General features: G+C 39.0%; 1 protein-coding gene across 4 annotated transcripts; it reads left to right on the top strand.

Moving 5' to 3' along the window:
- The first annotated feature begins 12,871 nt into the window (after positions 1 to 12,871).
- Positions 12,872 to 22,843, top strand: tbx2b (T-box transcription factor 2b). Of its 4 annotated transcripts, none has more exons than XM_024445012.2 (7): positions 12,872 to 13,844; positions 15,009 to 15,285; positions 16,675 to 16,821; positions 18,327 to 18,403; positions 18,692 to 18,879; positions 19,726 to 20,339; positions 21,152 to 22,843. In XM_024445012.2, the coding sequence occupies exons 1-7, from the start codon at positions 13,486 to 13,488 to the stop codon at positions 21,584 to 21,586; spliced, it is 2,097 nt and encodes a 698-aa protein (XP_024300780.1). In that variant the 5' UTR covers positions 12,872 to 13,485; the 3' UTR covers positions 21,587 to 22,843. The 4 variants fall into 4 exon arrangements, with proteins under 4 accessions (XP_024300780.1, XP_024300782.1, XP_024300781.1 ...); XM_024445014.2 differs by having other exon boundaries at positions 12,875 to 13,844; positions 18,710 to 18,879; XM_024445013.2 differs by having other exon boundaries at positions 12,893 to 13,844; positions 15,009 to 15,276.
- The last annotated feature ends 2,521 nt before the right edge of the window (positions 22,844 to 25,364 follow it).

Genomic DNA, 25,364 nt, shown 5'->3' with positions numbered 1-25,364 from the left:
TTTATTTAAATAGACAATTCTGTGAACTGTCCTGTTTAAATTGACACTACCTGTTAGCAAAGGTGTCAGCTAGAGATGATGTGCAGGAGCTTGCAGGGATTTGTAGTTTTGCATGATGTCTAGTTTGATGCTAATTAGCACTTTCGATTCTGAGAGTAAATAGAGCGGAATATATTGATAAAAGTCACCTTGTCCGAGAGAGATTAACATGGTTATCAAAACATCACGCCAGGGTAAACCTACACAAAACACAGCCCTTATTTTAAGTGTTTCTAAAATCCCCTATGGGAAAAATGAATGGTGGGAAAATGATTGGAACCATTTCCCTGTTTGACCACTAGGTTTTATGAGAGTTATGACACCTCCACTGTGAGGCTCTATTATGGCATAATAGACTTGAATGGGGATGCCTGTTCTTTCCGTTATATTTCTCTGGTTTGCCCACTGACGCGCCCCTGGTGCTGTGACATGGTGCCTTGCAATGTCTCTCTGAGTCTGAGGGGACCATGCCCAGGCCAGTGCCCCAGCTGGCACCTCTACCAGGGGCAGGGGCCTGATAAGGAGGGCACACCTTAACTAATCATTTCACATCTGAAAAACTGTACCTGTGTTCTTATTGATCAAGTACAAATCGTACCTCCCTGTTTCAAAACGTTGTTTGCCTCCTTAACAGGCCCCTGGTCGTTACCCTCCTCTCCTGTGACAGTCTCCATTAATACCCATCCTCCTCTGCCAGCAAACTCTGTGAATAGGAGGAGAGAAAGAAGGTTGGCACCAGGAGAGAAGCATCATTAATACATAGCTAGCTACAACCACTTATGGACAGGTTTGCTAAGCTTTTGCTAACATTGTTTTGCTCAAAAAAACACAACATCCACTGTAGAAAAATTAAATAAATTGATCTCTATCCAAACGTGTATATTTCTTTAACTTTGTGTGATTTATTAGTGTACTTATCTGTCTTGAAATGTGATGAAAATTGTTATTCACTTACATTCAATAATTTCTCAACAGACTAATAGCATTATATTGTGTGTACAATATCAGATCTTATATATTTTGATTGCATTTCATTGTTGTCATCCTCAACTAAATAGAGTATAAAACTGTTACATTGTTAGCAAATAGTTCTGTTAGGCAAGTAAAATTCCCTATTTTTTGTATCACTCAATTATTTTGCTCTCCTCAGTGCACTCCTTTGATCCTCAAAGGAGCCAACTGGATAGCAAATAGGAATGAATCAAGTTGAATGTTTACACTCACTACTGTAAATCGCTCTGGATAAGAGTGTCTGTTAAATGATAAATGTAAGAATGTCAATGGGTATCAAATAGTCATACTTGCGGATGAATTTATAGTGGCATCCGTTTCATTATATCCTATTTTCATATGAATATGGCAGACAAAGTATAGTGGGAAATACCGTGGTTATTGCAGGTATGTCGATGACATGTTATGATCTTTTAGTGAATACAACAAATACAACCCAAAGACCAATTAGACTTCACATAGGGCTATTATTATTGTTAATTTAATATACAAATGTATCTTGTCACTTTTCAGGTCATGCTTTTCAATCGTCTAACCGGAGGCGAATATTCTTTGATATAACCTAACAGTTCTGTATTGTTTACAGTGTCAAAACATGTTACGCATCAATGGGTTTATTCAAGCGAAAAACACTTACTTCTACACTTTATTCAAGCGAAAAACACTTACTTTTGAGGACCCTAATCGCCTTATTCTGAACAAGATTATAGTATGTGTACACTTATTTCTAATTCAATGATAGAGACCATCGTGTGAGAGGTTACGTTCGAAATGTAATACGGGAAAGTGCTTTTCTTGTCGATAAATTAAAGTATGACTGAAATAAGTATTTTTCCCCGGACCTCAGGTAATTTCATATCGCCTCTGTATATATTACGATTCAATGTTTTCTGTTTGCATGAATTGAACATTTAATTTTGAAGCACTGTCAACAAGTTCAACTCTGTTAAGTAAACACGAATTTGACAGGACTGTAGCCTATAGTAGAGAGCAATAAGGCGAAAAATTAGGTTATTTTCAAGGGAACTGAATGCATGTGAAACATAATAGCCTATCACATCAAATTGATCAAGGCTGTTATAGAGTTACGATCCTGAACAGAAATTGATCTGCTATATACGCATATACGCATCAATACGACATTAGCTTATCGATTCTCTCATAGCTATTTGAGCTAAGACAGTTGAACAAACCAAAATGGTTAGCCTATAGCAGTGGTTCCCAACCAGCGGTACTAAGGCCCCTGGGGCTACTTGGCCTATCCACAAGGTTGATCCACATGGGGTACTTGAAGTCTACTGGTAAATGCACGAGGGGGTACTTCAGGGGTACTCCGGGGAGAGCTAAATTCAGTTGGTGGTACAGTAACCGAAAAAGTCTGGGCACCACTGGTTTATAGGACTAGGCTATATTGTCTAACTTCCACTTCTGAAGTCGGTCAGAGAACTTCTAACACCTAGGCTATAATCTCCCATTTATTTCTGTTGTGGACCATTTTCCGGTTTATTTTAACTGCAGATGCAAAAATTACATGAAGCTTGCTACTGAACTTAATTATATACCTTTCCCTATTTAGTAGGTAGACCTACTTGTAGCCTACATCAGTATCGACCCACATGGATTTAAATGTTTTCTTAATTTTCTTAGATACATAAAATACACTTTACAGGTAACTTGCATGTGTCCTATATCTCTAACTCTAACCATGTTCGAGTACAGCAGCTTTGTTTACAAGTTGTGAATCAGTAGCGTTATGACCTTAACCCGGTTATAACATATATATCTAGTAAAGACTTCCATTACATCAGTTTATCGACACAAAGAAAAAGCATTGCAACACAAATTCAAAGGTGCGTGCAAATCACTGTTATAACACTATTGTCAAATAAATCACTGTTATAACACTATTGTCAAATAAATCACTGTTATAACACTATTGTCAAATAAATCACTGTTATAACACTATTGTCAAATAAATCACTGTTATAACACTATTGTCAAACAAATCACTGTTATAACACTATTGTCAAACAAATCACTGTTATAACACTATTGTCAAATAAATCACTGTTATAACACTATTGTCAAATAAATCACTGTTATAACACTATCGTCAAATAAATCACTGTTAGCTCTATTGTCAAATAAATCACTGTTAGCTCTATTGTCAAATAAATCACTGTTATAACACTATTGTCAAATAAATCACTGTTATAACACTATTGTCAAATAAATCACTGTTATAACACTATTGTCAAATAAATCACTGTTAGCTCTATTGTCAAATAAATCACTGTTATAACACTATTGTCAAATAAATCACTGTTATAACACTATTGTCAAATAAATCACTGTTATAACACTATTGTCAAATAAATCACTGTTAGCTCTATTGTCAAATAAATCACTGTTATAACACTATTGTCAAATAAATCACTGTTATAACACTATTGTCAAATAAATCACTGTTATAACACTATTGTCAAATAAATCACTGTTATAACACTATTGTCAAATAAATCACTGTTATAACACTATTGTCAAACAAATCACTGTTAGCTCTATTGTCAAATAAATCACTGTTATAACACTATTGTCAAATAAATCACTGTTATAACACTATTGTCAAATAAATCACTGTTAGCTCTATTGTCAAATAAATCACTGTTATAACACTATTTTCAAATAAATCACTGTTATAACACTATTGTCAAATAAATCACTGTTATAACACTATTGTCAAATAAATCACTGTTAGCTCTATTGTCAAATAAATCACTGTTATAACACTATTGTCAAATAAATCACTGTTAGCTCTATTGTCAAATAAATCACTGTTATAACACTATTGTCAAATAAATCACTGTTATAACACTATTGTCAAATAAATCACTGTTAGCTCTATTGTCAAATAAATCACTGTTATAACACTATTGTCAAATAAATCACTGTTAGCTCTATTGTCAAATAAATCACTGTTAGCTCTATTGTCAAATAAATCACTGTTATAACACTATTGTCAAATAAATCACTGTTATAACACTATTGTCAAATAAATCACTGTTAGCTCTATTGTCAAATAAATCACTGTTATAACACTATTGTCAAATAAATCACTGTTATAACACTATTGTCAAATAAATCACTGTTAGCTCTATTGTCAAATAAATCACTGTTAGCTCTATTGTCAAATAAATCACTGTTAGCTCTATTGTCAAATAAATCACTGTTATAACACTATTGTCAAATAAATCACTGTTAGCTCTATTGTCAAATAAATCACTGTTATAACACTATTGTCAAATAAATCACTGTTAGCTCTATTGTTAAATAAATCACTGTTATAACACTATTGTCAAATAAATCACTGTTAGCTCTATTGTCAAATAAATCACTGTTATAACACTATTGTCAAATAAATCACTGTTAGCTCTATTGTCAAATAAATCACTGTTATAACACTATTGTCAAATAAATCACTGTTAGCTCTATTGTCAAATAAATCACTGTTATAACACTATTGTCAAATAAATCACTGTTATAACACTATTGTCAAATAAATCACTGTTATAACACTATTGTCAAAGTTTAACACGAACGAACTGGTGGATCATTTCTTCTTGTTACCTTTATTGTCAGTATTCACAAGATGTAAACAGTAGGCCTACAAAAGATTTTACAAATCTTCAGGCTATTCTCCTTTCTCCATAGGCTAATGCTTTTTAAATGTATTCTAGGCCTACTCACAGAATCAGATCTCTTTCAGTTGGATACGTCACTCACACAAACTATCCTACTGTTTAACCCGCATAATTTAATGAAAATAATTAGGCTATGATGCGTGGTATAAATACCTGATGGATTTAGTAGCCATGTTATTCTATCAGGTTGCTATCAGCAGCATCCTAAAACTGCCATCTCTGAGGTATGTTGAGGGTATTTAAAAATATATATTTTTTAAATGTAAGTCACTGTTATCAGTGAAACTATCAATTAAGGTCCATTCAATGTCACTCGACCGAAACCATGATATGGAAGTTTCATTGAATCAAATCAAATTGTATTAGTCACATGCGCCGAATAGGTACAGGTGTAGTAGACCTTACAGTGAAATGCTTACTTACGAGCCCCTAACCAACAATGCAGTTTTAAAAAAAAATACTGATAAGAATAAGAAATAAAAGTAACAAGTAATTGTGTGTACAATTGCATGATATGCTTAAAGATGGTAAGTAATTTAGTGATTTTGGTCTATATCTTTTCAGAAATCAATGAAGGCCAAACAATTACGTCTTTATGCTATTTTGCACTCAAGTAAGATCCTGCTAGCGCAAAAACGTGTCCACTTGTGACCTGGCCCATTACGCATGTGTAAAGCGCGCTGCATTGAAGGTAAGGGGGTTAATGATATATGCCAGGGTCACGGACGGGGTTGTAATTGAATAAGCATCCCACATGCTGCACCGCTCCGGTGGCTCTGGGGCCAGGCCTCGCTGATCAAAGGTAGGGAATCCGGGGACGAGAGGGCCGGCAGCGGGAAGGGAAATTCCCGAAGCTGCATCGAGTATTGTGTGCTTTCAACCTGTGCTTTCGACCTGTGTTGCCAGAAGCAGAAAATAAACAAAAACTCAATTCACTCTCAACCACATCGGGTTGGGGAGTAACGGATTACAAAAACCGGTAACTGTAATCCGTTACGTTACCAGCTAAAATATTGTAAGCGAAAAAACTTTGACACTTCTGTGTTTTCTCAGTGACATTAAAATCAGCGTTGAAAAGGGGCGGAAGTTTAAATTTGTTCCACCTGAGCGAGTCAGACCACTATGACGACACACAAAATGTGTTTGATGGATAGCGGGAAAGGAGCAGGAATAAGCTTTTGTAGGCTACAGTCCAAGCTATGTCTTCCAATGGTGCGACTGCTGTCGGCATCCAAAGATTAACAATTTGAATAAACGCTTGGAGGTAAGGATGACAGCAGTGATGTAGTCTACGGCGATACGGATATCACTTATTATTGATATTTTCATAGCGCATTGATGTGAATCACATTGATGCTCTCTCATTTAGCTATTTGCGCCTTACGTATTGTGGATGGCTGTTCACAAATCTAAATGTGTATTTGAACCCAATAATGGTTTAATTCAAATCAGTTTAAGCTGCCTATCAATCATTGTTTTTGAAACCAGTGGACAGCCAGTGAAACATGCGCTCTTGCAACAGCTGCATAGTGCGGATCCCAGCCTATTTCAAAATCTAATTCATGCTGATATTTTTTATATCCATAAGCCTAATAGACACATGCTCAAACTCACACACTTTTGGTAGACTTACAGGGGCATTTTGTAGTTGCTTCATCCATTTGTGGACTTATAAATTATATATATATATATATATATCCATTGATTATTGAAGAATATAACTTATAAATGTCTCATGACCTCAGTTCAACTTTCACACTCCATGAGAATCCCCAAAAAAGCTTGTTTTTCTCCAATATCTGTAAATCCATCCATAGCTCTTTTCTATTAATCTGAGAGTGGTTACATTTCTCCAGGTCCATCCCTCAGCTTTTTACCAAAACAGAGGCGGGGAATCCATTTTGTTATTGTTTCCTCTGTGGATTTGCACTTTAAAGAGCTGCATATTATCAAGATATCAAAGTGTTGACTACAAAAAGGAAAACAATAGGCATATAGCAAAGTTCATTTTTCACATGTAAATAGCACTTTTCACTAGTGATCAAATCATGCCATTCCATGAGCGCAGCATTTATTTTTTTACCCCGAATCAATGAGCCCAATCAGTCCTCCACGACAACAAATTCATAAACAACAGAGTAGGGCTGGCTAATAAGTCCTTAGTTTTGGGGTTGTGCTCAGGTAAAACAAATTGGCTGATTTATATTTCAATATTTCCAAGTCCCATTCCTGAAGATCAAGGGGTATAACATTTATTGGAATGACTGGCATTCTGATAGACTTTGGTTTTTAATGTAAAGATATAATTTAATCATATTATTATATGCAGTAGAAAGTGATGGGTTCAGAAGAAGCCTACATAACCAACCCATAAAGTGTCATTTGACATCCATATATGGCCAGCTATGTAAACTTTAACATTGATTTATCCGGCCATAGATGTCGTTCAATTGGTAACATACATTTTTGTATTCTTCTAATGCCTCTTCAGGAGAAAGTAATATAAAAGTAACTCAATGTAATCAGATTACTGAGTTTGGGTAATCCAAAAGTTACGTTACTGATTACAATTTTGGACAGGTAACTAGTAACTGTAACATATTACATTTAGGAAGTAACCTACCCAACCCTGCAACCACAGACAATGACAATGCAGGTAAATGTTGGTGGGAAGATTGTTTTGTCAAAAACTATAGACCCGTTGTCATTACATAGTATGACAACGATGTAATATGTGTAAACACGCGCCCGCCCGCACGTACACACACACACACACACACACACATCTTTGAATCACAGTCAAATTAACTTGAACAGAGGGAAACAGTGAACAACACAGAGAACATGGAGTGTTTCGGTTTAGTGGAGTAACAAGGAGACTGGAGAGCAGCATTAAGGGTGTTCCGTGGGGTCATTTTAGCGCCCCCACCTGTTGCTACCTGCGAAAGGTAGGCTGTCACCACATAGAATTGGGAACTAGAATTAGCTATATTAGCTGTTAATTTCTCCAGACAAACGCTTCAAGCATTCAAATTGTGCGTCAGAGACAAAAGGCTATACAATTCGCTAAATAAGAATTTAACGTAGATTTTCAAGCATAAAACATATTTCCAATTCACGGACCTGGCATAATCACCAGTTCTGGGCTATTTTACAAATAACCTCCTTTTAACCTATTATTACTAAATCCGACTTTCAAGGTGATAGCTGCACGTGAAAATAACATCAGTGGAATCACATTTGTTGATCAATAAGCAATTACCAGTTTTGGATTTTGTCACAACAGTCTTTTTACCCTCCACTTTTACAAAACGTGTTATATGAACAATAAGTGTTAAACGGATGTTTGACTCAATCTGTGTGTGTGGGGGGGTTGTCTGCCAAAGTGTTAGTGGGGCTGTTTTGGTGGTGCCAAGGGTCGAGAAGAGCATTTAGGGGCTTCCATTCGTTGAACCCTCCGAGCCCTGTTGGGTTGTTGGTTGTGTGGGGCGGGGCGGGGGGGTTGAGGAGCGCCTATTCGGCTACCAGCGCTCATTGTGAGAATTGTTATTTTTCATCAATCAGTCGCAATTTGTCCAAGCGGACAGGACAGCCCACCGGTAGCCCTGCTGACTCGGGTCAATGAGACAACACGAGCACGAAGACGAGCAAATTGCACAAAGTTCGCAGAGGGCGGGAAAGAGGGATTAAAACCCGGCTTTAATGAGTGGGAGAAGAAGAAATGGAAAGAAAATTAAATAGGCCGTGTGTGTGTGTGTGTGTGTGTGTGTGTGTGTGTGTGTGTGTGTGTGTGTGTGTGTGTGTGTGTGTGTGTGTGTGTGTGTGTGTGTGTGTGTGTGTGTGTGTGTGTGTGTGTGTGTGTGTGTGTGTGTGTGTGTGAGAGCGAGAGAGCGAGAGAGCGCGCTAGAGGGGGCGGAGAAGTGTAGTAAGCGAGAATGAAAGAGAGATGGGGCATAGGAGGGTGAGGGGGTTGGTGGTAGCCTGGCTGAAGGAGGCGCTGGGTATACATGTGACAAGGGGAAATATGAGGGACTTTGACAGGTCTTAAACGGTCTGGCGCCAAGGCCTCAGTCTACCGGCTAAATATAGCAGGAGAGATGATGCAGAGAGATGGGAAGAAAATATTAAAGGAAAAAATTAACAATGTAGCGAGAGTAGCCTAAAACACATATTACTTCTGTGCCCTGTTGCAAACAGGATGCATGTTTTTCAAATGTTTTATTCTGTACATGCTTCCTTTTTACACTCTGTCATTGTGGAGTAATTACAATGTTGTTGATCCATCCTCAGTTTTCCCTTATGCTGAAATCCCTGAGCAGTTTCCTTCCTCTCAGGCAACTGAGTTAGGAAACAACGCCTGTATCTTTGTAGTAACTGTATGTATTGATACACCATCCAAAGTGTAATTAATAACTTCATGATGCTCAAAGGGATATTCAATGTCTGCTTTTTTAAAAACTTTTACCCATCTACCAATCGGTGCCCTTCTTTGAGAGACATTGAATGACCTCCCTGGTCTTTGTGGTTGAATCTGTGCTGGAAATTCACTACTCAGATTGAGGGACCTAACAGATGTGTGATGGGGATGGGGTAGACATTCAACAATTCTGTAACCACTATTATTGAACACATAATGAGTCCATATATCTTGTGATTTGTTAAGCACATTTTTACTCCTGAACTTATGTAGGCTTCCCATAACGAAGGGGTTGAATACTTACTGACTCAAGACATTTCAGCTTTTTATTTTTTGTTAATTTCGAACATTTTCTTCAAACAACTTAATTCCACTTTCACTTTATGAGGTATTGTGTGTAGATCAGTGATACCAAATCTCAATTTAATCATTTTTTATTCAGGTTGTAACACAACGAAATATTGAAAACGTAGGGGTGACTTTCTGAAGGCACTACATGGAGGGTATGTACACAGAGCAAATACATGCAGCGTAATTGCAAACCTGTTGTTGATGTAATTAGTTGTTTAAGTATATTCATAGAAAACCATTAACATTCTCCATGTGGTGCTGATCTTTTCCCACTCAGAATGTTTCTTCTCCCTAACTTGAACCTGAGTAAGTAGGCTAAGCTTTAACGACGAGCCTTCTACATAGTCTAGCAGCAGTTAGCGTCTGTTAGAATGCACTTAATTTCACTGACTAGGCTACTGACTGACTCAGTCGACCACGAGTTGAATGTATAGCCTATAAAGGACGAAAACCATGACAGACAAGTACAAAGACTGACCAGGTTTTTAGAAAAAGGAAGCATAGCGCTTTAAAGATGTGAGATTGATAAAAATAAATTATCCTTAATTCAAACTAAATCAAATAGATCTAAAATAGGCTTAATGATAAATACCACTGAAACTGTAGCCCTATACATAATAAATTCCCTATCTGTAATTTCAAAGGTTTAATAAGAACATTATATTCACAAAATTAAATGATGAAAAATGCTCGGCCTAATGAGCTCGAAAATTAGTAGCCAAATGTTATATCCTTATCCATTATGCATAATTGACCACCCTTAACCTATTATAACAACAATAATTCTACAGGGTTTCAACAACTTTCATTATTCTGATTATATTCTTCATAATTTAAACGAAATAAAGAATCACAATTTACCTGATTGCTTTAAGTTTAGGCCACAACATAAAGATTCCAATTAAGTTATGCAGAATCATTTATTCAGATCAAGACTGATGAAGGCCTGCCTACACGTTTTATTCTGCTCGCTGTGATCACAAAATGTATTTGACAACAAGGCCTAAATAAATTCACTACAAATTTTGAGCACGGCTGGTGTGATAAGTTTATAAAACCATTTACAGAATGCCTCTCAGATTTTAAAAAATGGTATTGGAAGCAAAATGAGTTTTGTAATAAATGGAAATTCGTTTGCACAGTGCACAGAGACGTCAGTCGGGTTTTAATAGGCTAGGTCTGCAAAAACAAGTGATCAATGTTCCGAAAATATTCCACTGACTCTGGATTTTGCTGAGATTTTCACGTTCAGATATAAGCAACAAGTGTCTCACCTCTTACCACCAAGGAACATGCTACAAGGGTGGGTAATATTTTATTTTCCCATTAGTGATACATGACTAATCACATCATATGAATATGAATATGAATAGGGGCTGGAATAAGATAGTCAGATGCACTAGAACAGAGCACCAAACAAGGTCAATAGCTATTGCACTTTATACCATTCAAAATGTGTGAAACTCTCAAAAGTAGGCTGCTTTTAAGCATAGATTACGTTTCATTTATCTAATGTAAATCCTTCAAGCTCTCAACGTGCACTTGGAAAGGAATGTGTAATATTCTATTGACACTAATGTCAATGGAGATGTGCGAACACTGTTAAGGAAGAAATGTAAGACCTACACAAAACACCGATTCAACCGGCAATATAATGGTTAATCGGAAATGTGTGATTTGTATCTGACGAATTTATTCGGAAGGATTATTCGTTTTTGTTTCAGTTTTTATGTCGAAGTGACGATGTGCTGGATTGAGTTAGAGCGGAACCGGTTCTACATGTATGCGTCGGATCAACTTCTGGGCAGACTGTTCCGTGTATATCCACATTTTCACATTTTGATGCAAAGTAATAATCATTCCGAAAGTGCATTCTCAGCCCCTAAACGCAAAGCATAAACCGCAGCTTTGGTGTGGATGGCAAGGGGGATTGGACGGCGCTCGCTGGTAGGATTTTAGGGTAAATATGAAGTGACAAGAGTCTGCTCTTATTGTGGTGCGTCAGCCGACTGGCGCCAAACGGCTCTTTAACCAACCGAATCCATGTTAATCAAGCCTAGGGTCCACAGAATGGATTTCTTAAAGGTACAACAGAGCAGTACCGAGACCGAGTTTCTGGTCGGGTCGCCGTAGGGTTCGTTGCAAAGGTCTGAAGTGTGTAATGTACGTGTATGTGGTTTGACACATACCAACAAACAGCCCAGGCGAGTCCGGACACTGTTGTTCCCTCACGCTCAGAAGAGAGCCTGCCCATGACAATGTATTATAAATCATATCATTGCTGTGTCAGTTTATGCTGAAAATGAGAGCGAATAAGATCATATTAGAATTAAAGGAATAGCCTACGTCTATACAGTATAGTATCGGAGAGCTATTGATAGGCTATTCCTGGTTTTATTATTTTCACTATTTAGGATATAAGGCAATCAAATAAAGTGAATGTACAATAATTCACTTTGCGTAGGTTATAACGTGTGCATGAATGATTGATTTTGTGAAGGGGACATAGGTTACACGTCAGAAAAACAATATATATTTACTTTCTGTAAGGCTGTAAGCAAAGCACTTACCGCGTTTTATCTGTCAATTTTGCTCTCGAAATTAATTCATTCATCTGTTTTCTTTTCTTCATGCTTCGATGCAGCATCTGGTCCTGCGCTTTTCGAATGACCCGGGGCTGTTTTTTAAAGTGGCAATGTCCGGTTTATTAGTCGCTGTCCTTGCGGTGAAGCGTTCACAAAACAGCAGCGAGTCACGGAAATCGACAGCCCTAGAATATAATCACTAAATCGAGTCCGATAGCCTACCATTCAGGTACGGGTGGCTGTGGACTCTCTTACCGTCTCAGCGTAGTCTATCTAAGTCTATCATTACGCACAAGCAGTGATGGAACTGTACGTTATTATGGCCAAACCAAGATAAACACTTAAACAGATAAAACTGCACGCGGATTTCTAAACAAACGAAACTAGATAGAATGGCTATGAGGTAAAAAATGACGAGGACCTAAACTGATAATATAATCTTAACATGGAATGGAACCACAACGAATCTATTTGGAATCTTCTTCATACTTAAAAAAATCAATTAGCGGTATAGCCTACTAACATTATTTAGCCTACCTATAGGCTATCATGAAAGCGACTACAGAGCAATAAACGTAGGCTATCTATTCGGGCACCGGTTCTGGGCTGGAGTTATGCACCTCATCGAAAGTATAAAGCGCAAGCCGACCGAGGTGATGCCTCCACCGGTCAAGAATTGAGGGCTGACCCGGTGTTTGGCTTGGAGATGGGGGTGGGATTTCCCGAGCTTTTCTGTCATTGGTTAATATTTTATTCTGTTGACATGTTTTCTTACTGCTAATGCTTCCGACACCTTATTGTCCACCCCCCTCTCTTCGAGTCTGGCAGGAGCTGTCAAAACCACGCCTATAGAGGCCCACAATTGGTCCAGAAAGCGTAAAATCAGCAATCAAAGGGGCTTGGTTCATTAGTGTTGGGATCGAGGCAGGAAGAACATGTGAGATAGTCACAGTTCTTCAGTGAACAGGGCAAGACCATTTCAACTCCGTGTCCGTGTGGAATGATTGCTTCAGCCTTCAGAGGCACATCTTATTTTTCTCAAAGCGACTGGTCGAGAGAAAAAAGGAAACCCCGATTCTGCTCTCAAAGCGTAGCTGCTTCACTATCTTTGACTGATATTGTTACTGCACTTCGTGGAGGTACCAGCAACGGGAGTTTACGTGTAGTATAGGCTAGTTCCTATCAATTCAGTTTTTTTCTGCTAATAACCGTCTTATAACCCGTCTATTCATAGCTTATCTGGCACAGTATTCGACATTACTTCTGTATACTTCTTACAGAAATAACAATACATTATTCTGGAAATTGTCCTACTGTTTTTGCCGAGGGGGGAGAATCGCACTGTATATCATAATTTCACTTCGATATTTTGGATGCACCGATGAGAGATCCAGTTTTCACAGGGACTGCCATGGCTTATCACCCTTTCCACGCTCACCGGCCGACCGACTTCTCCATGTCAGCTTTCCTAGCGGCCGCGCAGCCTTCCTTCTTCCCGACGCTCACTCTGCCTCACGCGGCTCTTACTAAGCCCATGTCGGACCACCTCGTTGGAGCCGCGGAGGCAGGGCTCCACCCGGCTCTCAGCCACCACCACCAGGCGGCTCATCTCCGCAGCCTGAAGAGCCTGGAGCCCGAGGAAGAGGTGGAGGACGACCCTAAAGTCACACTGGAGGCCAAGGACCTATGGGACCAGTTTCACAAAATAGGAACAGAGATGGTTATTACCAAATCTGGAAGGTGAGAGTGCGCTCTGATAATTATTGCCAGCGAGGCTGACTACAGCGTCATGGTTGTTCTCTGTCCATCAATGGCGATTATAGCATGTAAATCTTGGTGGGACAAATATTGTCCATACTGTATAGGCTTTGTGTTCAGATGTGCCTTGTGTTCAGATTTATTCTGTACGCTTCAGAAAGATAATGGCGAAAGCAAGAGGGTTCGAAAGAGGTAGTTACATTTAGGATTACAGCGAAACAATATTACAGGGCCTGCTGTAGGCTAGACTGGCGCGATGTGATGCTGTTATTCTTTGTAGATTATTGTCTGTTCTTTAACGTATAGGCCTAGTTTATTATCGAAATAAGTGAATTATTTAACTTAAAAGTGATAAATACAATCACAGCGTACTATTGTGACCTGACTTATAGCATTTTATTTAGTTTCGATGGTACGATTGTTATAATCAAGTTTGGAGCGTCTTTGACAGCGTCTCCTCCAGACGCTATCAGAGACCGTAAAGGATCAATATTTGCTATATTTAGAAAATGTTGAATGCATTAAAGACGAGCCGTTTTGAGTTTAGTTTAGGTTAGTAGTCTTGCCAGAGAGGGAAAAAACCCTCCCCTGGCTTTAGTCAGCAAAACGATACCAGCATATGGATCAAACTGCATTCTGTCATGACAGTTGAGCTTCTGGATTTTGTAAACAGACTGACAGACTGGAAAAAGAGGATTGTGATTTAACCTAAGTGATAGTGTCATGTCATAAATATATTTCACTTGACTGATTACAGACGAATTCCTAAAATATTATATTATAATATAAATATTATAATCATCAAATAAATACAGAATACTTTTAAGTAGGTTATTAGGCCGATAACGTATTCGTTTTATTTCCTACAACTATCATGGTATTTTCAAAGTTGTATGTACATAATTCGATTGAATGATTTTATTATAAAGAACAGTTCTGTCAATTAATATTACTTTATAATTTGCCTATATCGATTAAATAGTGTTGCATTTTCCCTGGACACAAAGGAGAGAGCGACTCGCCTAATGACACGTTAATACAATGTTATTGCCAGATTTCTGTGTCTTGTCTGACAACATTAAATGTCATATGTTTATGAATAAGCCTACATGCAGTTAATTCCACGCATATTTGTCTGTCTTCCAGGAGAATGTTTCCTCCGTTTAAAGTCAGAATAAATGGGCTTGATAAAAAAGCCAAGTATATTCTATTGATGGATATAGTTGCTGCCGACGACTGCCGCTACAAGTTCCACAATTCTCGCTGGATGGTAGCGGGAAAGGCCGATCCGGAGATGCCCAAAAGAATGTACATTCACCCGGATAGCCCGGCTACCGGGGAGCAGTGGATGGCCAAGCCTGTTGCTTTTCATAAACTGAAGCTGACCAACAATATATCGGACAAGCATGGATTTGTAAGTACTGTATGTTGACTTTTATTCACATTTAAACACGCAATTGTATTTGTGATTAATAATAATACATGACACACATTTTATACAGCATATGTTTTAGGTTATGGAGTAGCACAGTGTATTTAAAGACAGATGCTGTTGGATTTTATGAGCGAGATATGTCTATATTTCTTGGATACTCTTATTCTATTTGCAACATTATTTTAGTAGGCCTAATGTATTGGCACTGCATTTTCCCCAATATGTATGGCTTAGTATTGCCACGCTGGTGCCACTGTCGACATGCAGGAAGGACATGCCCCCACTGTTCAATGTCGACATAGGCCAGTTTCCAAATATGATCTCCCAATATATTATTGTCTAAAGCTTCATAAAAGTAGACTATAAATCTAATATCACGAATGCTCTTGTTGTTGGTAGATATAGTAGGTTAATAATATAACGCATTTACACGATTGAGGAAGGGGATTGAAATCACGATTCAAGTATTAGATGTGCTATTTTTTTTAAATCATATAAGCAAAGGGGGAATTCTTGAGAAATGGGGATTATGAGAGTCAGAAATCTGGTCAAGGAAACTGGGTAGAGTGGAAATAGGTTTGATTGCTTTATTCTGACCTAGCCTCACTGTCTTGAGCCAGCTTGAGCAGCTTGGAATAAAAACAATGTGTGGATGTAGCCTGTACTCGAAGGCCGATCATGTTTCGCCGTTGGTCCCTGAAGTGCTGTTTGTAGCCTACTGTAAAAAATAAACCGCGGAGAAGAGGAGAATTATGGATGCCTCAGAAAGTCGGCTAGAGAGAAGCTGCAGTGTTACAGCGTGTGTTTGTTCAATGCTCATAAACCTATGTGCAAACAAACCGACTGTAAACAAATTGAACATTTACATGCCAGACGCATCCAGACGTTTTTGCAAAATGTTGCAGACCGTGTTTTAATAGATCTAGGCCTACATTTTACCATATGCTATCCAACCTGTATCTTTAATTATCCAGTCAGTGTGTACAGGCCTACATGTTGTAGTATTTAATGAATGTATAGAATATTCATGTGTTATAAATGTTATCAGATACCCAGTAGGTTAGCCAGTATATGTGATAATGCCAATATTACATGAATGTTTATCTTTAGTATTGTTTTCTATCTCGAACTGTGTTGACCAAAGGTGTGTTCTCTTGCATTCTAAGAATACGCAGTAGGCCCAATTCTGAATAGACCTACTTATTGTTATGAATGATAATCTAATAAGAAATAATAATAACATATATCCATTTAATGTGATGTACATGATTGTATTGTATTACTCACTTATGGGACCAAGAGTGACTTTGAGATAGGCCTAGCATCAGATGGTGTCGATGAAATGATAATAATTATTTGTTTCCCTTCCCTCCACAGACGATTCTTAATTCCATGCACAAATACCAGCCCAGGTTTCATATCGTGAGGGCCAACGACATCCTGAAGCTCCCCTACAGCACGTTTAGGACATACGTGTTCCCAGAGACAGACTTCATCGCTGTCACAGCTTATCAAAACGACAAGGTAAGCAATACAGTAGCCTACACAATACAGTACAATAAAGTGGAATTTAACACAGGCTACATTAATGTTAGAGTCCGTGAAATAACCTTGCCATGTGAGGTTGGGCCTGTATTCACATACATGCCACGATTTTCTATCAGCAAAATGTTAATCTGAGGTTCAATTTCGTTTTTGTTTTGTTTGTTTTTATGCTGTGAAAAGTTGGCTCATTTGTGGAATTCGATGGCCTCACTCGTTTGTACAACCTTGTTGCATTTAATGACCTTTGTTGGCGAATTTAGTCCGAAGTTTTACAGTGAAACCGTTTCTGCAGGGTTTTTAATCTGTAGGACTAAATGCACCTGCCCAATCAAACCGCATGTTGGTCGTCATTGTCAAATGTTATGGTTAACCTTACGTAACCAGTTTAGCCTACAATTGCAGGCATATATTTGCCTAGTAAAATACGTATTTGAAAAAGTTGTCTTTCTGTTGTCTTTCCGTCTATGGACTATGGACGAGTTGCTGCTGTTGACTAAAGGCTACAATTCCATTCAAATCTAATTAGATGGCGCATCTTTGGACACGGACACCATTTGGTTAAAGACGGATATCTCATGGTTCTTCGGGGTGTCAGTAATTCCTAGATTTGATGTATTGAGTATTTATTTTAGTTGCAGTCTAAAATTATCTAGCTCCCTGCGAACCCCTCTCTTCTCCCCCTCCTTGAGTCTAATTGGCGTCCGTGTCAGAGGGGCCTGTGGTGGTCTTGTTGCTATCGTAAAGTTTATGGCAAAAAATCACAATCGATTAGAAGGCACTAGCCTCGCCAGTTTGTCCGCGAGCTACACAGTGTCAGAGGCTGCCTGCGCAATCAATGCGTGACAGACGGGGAACTGCGATTCCCTGATTGGTCGATTCGCGAATTCCTCAAGAGTTCCATACAAGATGAGGAGGGGGGAAACAGGACAAACCAAGCAGCGTGCACAGCGGTTCCAGTGACGGGGGTGGCTCCAAAGCCCATGCAGTATTTGTTCCATACAAGCCTTGCATGAAGTAGCAATGATCCAAACCACATAATTAATTATGGATAAGATAGTCAGTCATCTGTTCAAGTCGCCCCCACTCAGCTATCCGAAAAAAATGGATGGAGAAACAATGTTTCTCATGGGGGTCGTGAGAATAACGCCTCGTCATTAATCCTCCATTAATAATGCAACATCTACCGGGGCTTCCTTTCAACAGAGTGAGTTCTGTTCGGTGTGTTTAACGGGACACTATGTGTGTGGGAGAAATATATCAGAATAAATCATGTTGAGATAAATACGTGACCATATATATAGGTCAATTCATTATTAGGCCTGTACCTATAGGCCGAGTTAAGGCCTACTACTACTACTACTACTACTACTACTACTACTAGTAGTAGTAGTTAATTCTAACGTCTTGGTTAGGTCTATTTTTCATGGTTTATCTTGTTTTCACCCAGCACTGTTTAATATATTTTCTCCATTTCCTGTCCTCAGATAACACAGCTGAAGATTGATAATAACCCTTTTGCCAAAGGATTCAGAGACACCGGAAATGGAAGAAGAGAGAAAAGGTAAGCATAGGCTATGTCGATTCGCCCATCACATTGTGTAGTCTAGCCTACTTCTATATAAATTATATTTATCATAATATGACCATATGCATAGGACATATGTTATGCATGTTTTAGCCATGCCTCAACTGTTTATTAGTTAACAAAATAAAAATGACAAAATGCATGCTTTTCTCAACTCTGATGTAGGCTTATCATTGAATGTAGGTCGGCCCACAGCTGCCCTGATGTCATGTTAATGGTGTATGGATGCCTTATTTGAATACATGTACCCACTATTATTAAAAGGGAACCGTTCAACTCTAGGAAACAGTTGACCCTTCCCTCTCTGCGGATGTATGAAGACCAATGCAAAGCAGACCGAGACGGGGGCGACTCTGATGCCTCGTCTAGTGAACCAACAACCGGCAGAGATGGTGCACACTCTCCAATCGGACCTGGATCCAGCCCGCTTAGGTTCAGTCGAATCAGCCCAGGTAAGATAAATGATATTCAACCTAAATCTCAATTCGTTTGATAGGCTTAAACATAACATTGTGGCCAATGGCATTTAGACTTACGGTGGCTGACATAAGTCGACAATAGGCCAAATCCTCTAGTAATTTAGCCTATTAAGAGAATAGGCTATAGGCCTATACCCACATTGTGCATTGCAACAATATACGGTTTGTGTCCACTTCATTTCATGTATTATGTCCAAATAATATACATTTTAAATTTACAGAATAGAAATCTATGTGCAATTTACCAAGAAAACACAGTGTTATAGTACATTTTCTAATTACAAAATGTACTTTGAATGTTTTCAGCAGCTCCTGTTCTTCAGATTTAAAGTGTTATTTTGTGACAGGCTATTTGTTCAACTCACTTATTATAGAAATATTAAAAACTGTTTCGTCTTGTAATGCATAGACTTAATCAGGCTATTTGACCATCGAAAAACAGGAACTGCTGTCCGCTCAACTTTCGATCCATAACTGAAGTCTATTTACTCTGAGGAAACAAAGAGAGTTGGCCTCCTAAAAATACAACATAAAGCCCATGTTAACGCTCCGAGTCAAACTCTTGGGCTGACATGTAGGAAGGAAACGGTTAACAAGGCATGTTGACACTAAATCATGACTGTACAATTAAAATCATCACGTGTAGGTGTGCTTGTGAATGTTTTAACCACTGCCGTTTCAACTGATATTTTATTTTACATTATTTAAAAAATTGTTTCAATTAAGTCTGAGCATGACATGGCATTTTGTCAGTTATTTTACATTTAAGCCTACAAAACTTACAGCCAATTCTGACTACAACTTTTCTTATTATTACAGATGATAAAGCCTGTACTGACAGTGAGCAAGAACTTGATCATCAGGATGAGCGTTGTACCGCATCGAACAGCCCTGAACCGGAGCCGCCCTCTCCCTTCAGCCCGAGGTGCGAGGACCGGGTGAAGGAAAAGCCGAGTCTGGAAAAGAAAGACGACTTTCCGGACTCAAGAAAGTCGAGCGACTCTATATTCAGTATAAGGAACCTTGAGAAAGGAGACAAAACGGAGAACAGGCACAGGAAAGACACTACAGATTCTTCAAAAAAGGACACCGCAGACAGCGGCGCGATAAGCGCAACCAAAGAGAGTTTCTCCCCGCTCATGGTTCAAACAGAGAGCCCCTCACACTTCAGTGCGAGCCACCTGCAGAGTCTGGCCCTGTCTGGCTTGCACAGCCAGCAGTTTTTTAATCCAATGAACGCCGGACAAATGCTATTTCACCCTGGACAGTTCGCTATGGGCCCAGGTGCGTTTTCTGCCATGAGCATGGGACATCTATTGGCCTCGGTATCCGGAGCAAGTGGTATGGAAAACGGCAGCCTCTCCGCACAGGGCACCGGGGGCGCTCCGAACCCTTTCCCCTTCCATCTATCGCAGCACATGCTCGCCTCTCAGGTAAGGGCGACTTTAGTTCTACACGGTAACAAATTGTTTGTTTGAACTCAGTGATCACTTATAGCCCTTTATGCTCGTTTGATGGCGCCAACACCGTTGGGGACATTATTATTTAGCACTAGAATAGACGTTGACTAACAAAGCACGAGTCTTACAAGTAAACTAAAGTATGTGCAAACGTAGTGCCTAAAGTCCACTGTAGACGCCTTGTATTGTACATGTGACTGGCCATATTTAGCAGGCCCAATCACGGCATAACTAAACATGCGCAGCATGTTGTTGAGTTATCAGGTCACTACCACTAGGATTAGGGAGTCCTGGGGCTCTTGCACACTTACCGCAGTGAGAGGATACATGCTGCCTATATTATTATTATTATTATTATTATTATTATTATTTTGAACAACAGTTCTGTTAATGGTGTTTCAAAGCAGTCTGATATTTGTTTTAAAAGAACATGCGTTAGAAGACCACCCATAAATCAACCACTCATAGGGAATGTGTGGGAGTAAAAACGAGAGGCCTGGCTTTTATTTACCTCCCTTTGGAATGCGAATAAGCATTCTCCTTTTTAACATCCCATCCATATAACCTTCATTATTCTAACGGGTTCTTTAACATCGTAGAAGACGAATTCCTTGTAGGTTTAATTATTGAAGTGAACTAGCTATTCAGGCCGTGCGTAATTTGGTCGTTGAGCTGGCTCCCCAAGGTTCAGTAAGCCTAGTCATTTGAGTAGGCTACATCGTGGTCTGAATATATCACTATCACGGTCCCAGTACTAACTGCCATTTTCTCCTGTCTGATTTCAGGGCATTTCCATGCCGACCTTTGGAGGCCTGTTCCCGTACCCGTACACCTACATGGCTGCCGCTGCAGCCGCGGCCTCCGCCATGCCCGCTAGCACTACAGCCAGTTCGCTCTCGAGAAATCCCTTCCTCACCAGCTCCCGCCCCCGGCTCCGGTTCAACCCTTATCAGCTCCCCGTGTCTATGGCTCAGAGCACAAGTCTATTCACCACCGGCCTGCCAGGCGGCCTAAACCCCAGCTCCGAGTCGTCCAAATCGGGCAGCAGGGAGACGAGTCCCGTGCCTGAGCTCCACAACCACAAAGCGGGGTCGAGTCATAGGACCAGCTCCCCCAAATCGATGAAGGACTCTATCAATGAGCTCCAAAACATCCAGAGACTAGTGAGCGGACTGGAGAGCCAGAGAGAGACGTACCCCCCGAGAGACTCTCCTAAGTGATCTCACTAATGGAATAATATATTCCACCACGACTTGGCTTGAAATATCAGAGGACTTTATGAGACATTTTGTACAGCACGTTATGCGAAGAAATGTCAATACAGGCCTACCTTTTCGCGCGCCTGGACTGAGAAAAGAGGCAGGGAATGAAGGAGAGAGAACCAGCGTCGTCACTTACTGTTTCTGTGTGGGGTACGCTTTCAATATTATAGGAAACTGAAGCATCGAAATAATATGAAAACCAAAAGTGGGCACTGAATTTTTAGGCGTCTGGCTAAAACTTGAGCACACTAAGAGGATACCTCAAGGAGGAAAACCTACTAACAACATTCTTCATGTAGAGCATATTGATGTTAAACGACAGTGGCAACGTCGTGTCATTGTTTTTAGGGACTGAAGAGAGAACAGTTTCAAACTATAATCAATAGACGTGCTTTTTTTTAATGATGAGAGCACTACAGCAGCATAAGTACTGAATGGACACTGGTGTGCGTTTTGCCCGCATTATGGAGAAGGTGCAACCAGTAAAACGACAGGAAAACAAGCTACATCCCAAAAGTTTTTAAAACATAGGCTATTATTTCAAAAGGGATGCATAAAATGAACGTTCCGTGAAAAATAATTGATAGAAGAACGCTTAGGCCTATCGTTTCTGCCAGATTTATTTGTTTGAATTATTTATGTAATTAAAATAAATTCTGTAAATAAGCTATAAAGGAATCCAAGAATATGCAATTGGTATTAATTTATTTAAGACTGTACATTGACGTGTATATAATATTTAGAGTTTAACTCGTTGCTTTTTATTCTTTTTTATTTTACATGAACGTATTCTGAAAATGAAAGCTATTAGGCGCTTGTTGGTTTGAACCAGAAAGTTTTTGTCTGTAATGCATAGCTGATTATCTGCCTGTGACACATGAAGGAAACTAACATGTGTGCCATGTTTATCTCTGTCTGCAAAAACTAATATCAGCAAAGAGAGAAAGAGAGAAAGAGAGATAGATAGAGAGAAAGCTGCCTATTTGTCACATTACCTGACTATTATCTGCAGGAGAGGCAGAGATGTAGGAAAACCTCAGGTCATTTCACTCCAACACAGGAGAGGATGATAACAGTTCTCTTTAAATGGGGCATAATGCATATCTATCTATATATATAAATATATTTAAAATTGAAAGCGTATCTCGCTTATGCTGGTTGTGATTTTTTGTTGAATTATCTCACAATTTCAATTAAAAAAAACAATGTGTGAAAGTTGTGTTCACTCATATTTTGTACCTATTGGATACAGTTAAAGTATCTTTGAAATTCATAATAATAATAATTTAAATGAATTATTAATAATGTATATATGCTACCTATTTTTATAATTATAGCTTAATTATGATGATTATTATTATTATCTCCCAACATCAGATGAATGAGGCCTCTAAATGAATGATAATACCCCTTACAAATTGCAATAAGACCTAAGTAGTTGTCTTAGTGTATGGTGCCCCCTGTCGGCAGTATATTTGAGGATAAAATTCAAGTTTTTCAGCCCAGTATTTCTCTAGTTCTTTATCAGTGATGATTGTGTAACAAATTCAAACGAAATATTACATTATATCATATTGAAAAGGCAAATCGATGTATTGTATATTTCTGTTCATAAGAGCAATGTAGAATGTATAACTGTCATTAGTTCCAAATAATTTTATTCTCATAACTATTAGGCCTATAAGGCCTATAATTGTCATATTTACATTGCGATGCCGTTGAATAGAGGAGCGTGAGTGATGACATGCAAGGCATCTCTTTTTAAACTGAGCTACTGGTTAGTGTTTATATAAGTGTTTCCTGTAGTATTGTCTGTATTCTACTATTAATAGAACAGAATAGTAATATAGGAGTATTTAAAGGAGGGCGAGACACTGAACTTCCGTCTCCCCCTCTCCACTTCAACCGCACATATCCTCTGCACGTTCAATAGCACTTGGCCTATAGACGCAGTTAACTGTTTGAGTGAATGGGAAAAACTGTATGACACACACAGGGTAGTCCATAGGTCTACTCAAATCAACAAGAATTGACTTTTAAGGAGGGTCAAATGCATAATAATTTTCCTTAAGAAATTTGCCACAAATTAAATTAAACAGTAGCGCCCAACATGTCATAGGACTTATAAGCTTTTTGTTGTTGTTGACGAATGGCTTACAGAAACTGAAGGCATAACTTTCCAAAAATTACGCAAATATTGTGTTCACATGAGCTAGTACAGATGAACACTTTGTTATTGTATGGACATATTTTATGCGTGAGAGAGATGCCTTGGTTGGGGACAAATTGTCCCGTATCACCGTGAAAGGGTTAATTAAGCACCACAGCTCAGGCTGGGAAGTTTGGGAGGATGGGTGCTTGGACGCCTAGTCCCTTTGGCAGCAGACAGCCCTTTGTCCAGCAACCGGCGCCTGTCGCCTGCCTACCGGCCACACAGCCTCCCCACACCCGCGCACAATGGCAGGGGGAGCAGGGGGAGATCCCGCCAGCCACGGTTCTTCTAATTAGAGCACCCCTTCTTGTTTCTTTTCTTTTCTTTCTGCAGCAATAATCACAAAACTCTCATTCTATTATGGGGCCATTGTTGCCCACTCTGTTATCTTCAATTAAAAGAGTGAGCTACTCGACCTCGCACTCTCGGGTAACAAACTATTTGTCTAAAGCAATCAGTCAATGACTGATCAATAGGCTCCTTTAGCAGACTCATGGATCGCAACTAATGATCGGTGACAGTTCGGGGTAAAAAGGCCAAGACTATTCACAACTTTGTTCACTGATCAGTGTAGGCTACTATTTTTCTATTGTTTCTACAAAATACATGAACGGAATCTCTACCGGGCCTGGTGGAACAAAATGAAGTAATATGTGTGCACGAGTTAATTAAAAGTGTGTGCATGATTCAAAAGAGCACAAGAGAAGCCTAAACCAGATAACTCAAAATATCTTGCTCATCTTAATTAGGTTACAATTATTTATATGGTTATATACAGTTATTCATGTAATGTTTTTATTTTGTAAAAAAAAAAACAGCTACAGTAATTGAATATTCTGTTTTGACCACATTTTCACATGCATTCCCATGGGTATGAAAAATGGTCATTCTTCCTGATCTCAACCAACCAACCCAGCATGACTCATGATGAGTAGGCTACAGACTCCTTTCACTAAAATCAGGGCCAGACAATGACATGATGATGCTAATCTGTTTGTCCATCACAGTTGAGATATGTGTTCTGTGTGCTTCTGTAGATTCACTGATGTTTACCCATAGGCGGCTGGTGGCACCTTAATTGGGGAGGACAGGCTCATAGTAATGGCTGGAACAGAATCAGTGGAATGGTATCCAACACATCAAACACATGGTTTCCATGTTTTTAGGGGAGACTGGTCACAAATTAACATGTTCAGGCTTTTGCATAATTATGAAAAGATTGTTTGAGTTAGATTAATAATATTTTTATACAAACAACTGTAACCACAAGGTGCATGTGTAAACAACAGGCCATAGATATAGAGGACTACTCTTTGTATCTGTGCCATTATCGACAGCATGGACAGCACCATTTTAAAGTAATAAATCTTCTTTTGCTGACTGCTCCCAACTCAACTTTCCACAACTGATATAATCTGAATTATATTATGTTACAGAACTAGTAGCCTATTCACTTATAGCCACTGATGATTAGCTGATGATTTTCTGGTGATTAGCGGTCTGTTACACAGACAACAGACAAGT

Source organism: Oncorhynchus tshawytscha, linkage group LG14 (assembly GCF_018296145.1).
Source record: "Oncorhynchus tshawytscha isolate Ot180627B linkage group LG14, Otsh_v2.0, whole genome shotgun sequence".
In the NCBI taxonomy this organism is placed as follows: Eukaryota; Metazoa; Chordata; class Actinopteri; order Salmoniformes; family Salmonidae; genus Oncorhynchus; species Oncorhynchus tshawytscha.
Note: the sequence above shows the minus strand (reverse complement) of the source record. Positions and strands in the feature narration are given on the sequence as shown.

Bases quoted from the DNA above. Each gene is read 5' to 3' on its own strand.
- tbx2b (XM_024445012.2), top strand. From the start codon at position 13,486: ATGAGAGATCCAGTTTTCACAGGGACTGCCATGGCTTATCACCCTTTC. The intron at 18,880-19,725 runs GTAAGATAAATG...TTATTATTACAG, and splicing joins GTTCAGTCGAATCAGCCCAG to ATGATAAAGCCTGTACTGAC. The intron at 20,340-21,151 runs GTAAGGGCGACT...GTCTGATTTCAG, and splicing joins AGCACATGCTCGCCTCTCAG to GGCATTTCCATGCCGACCTT.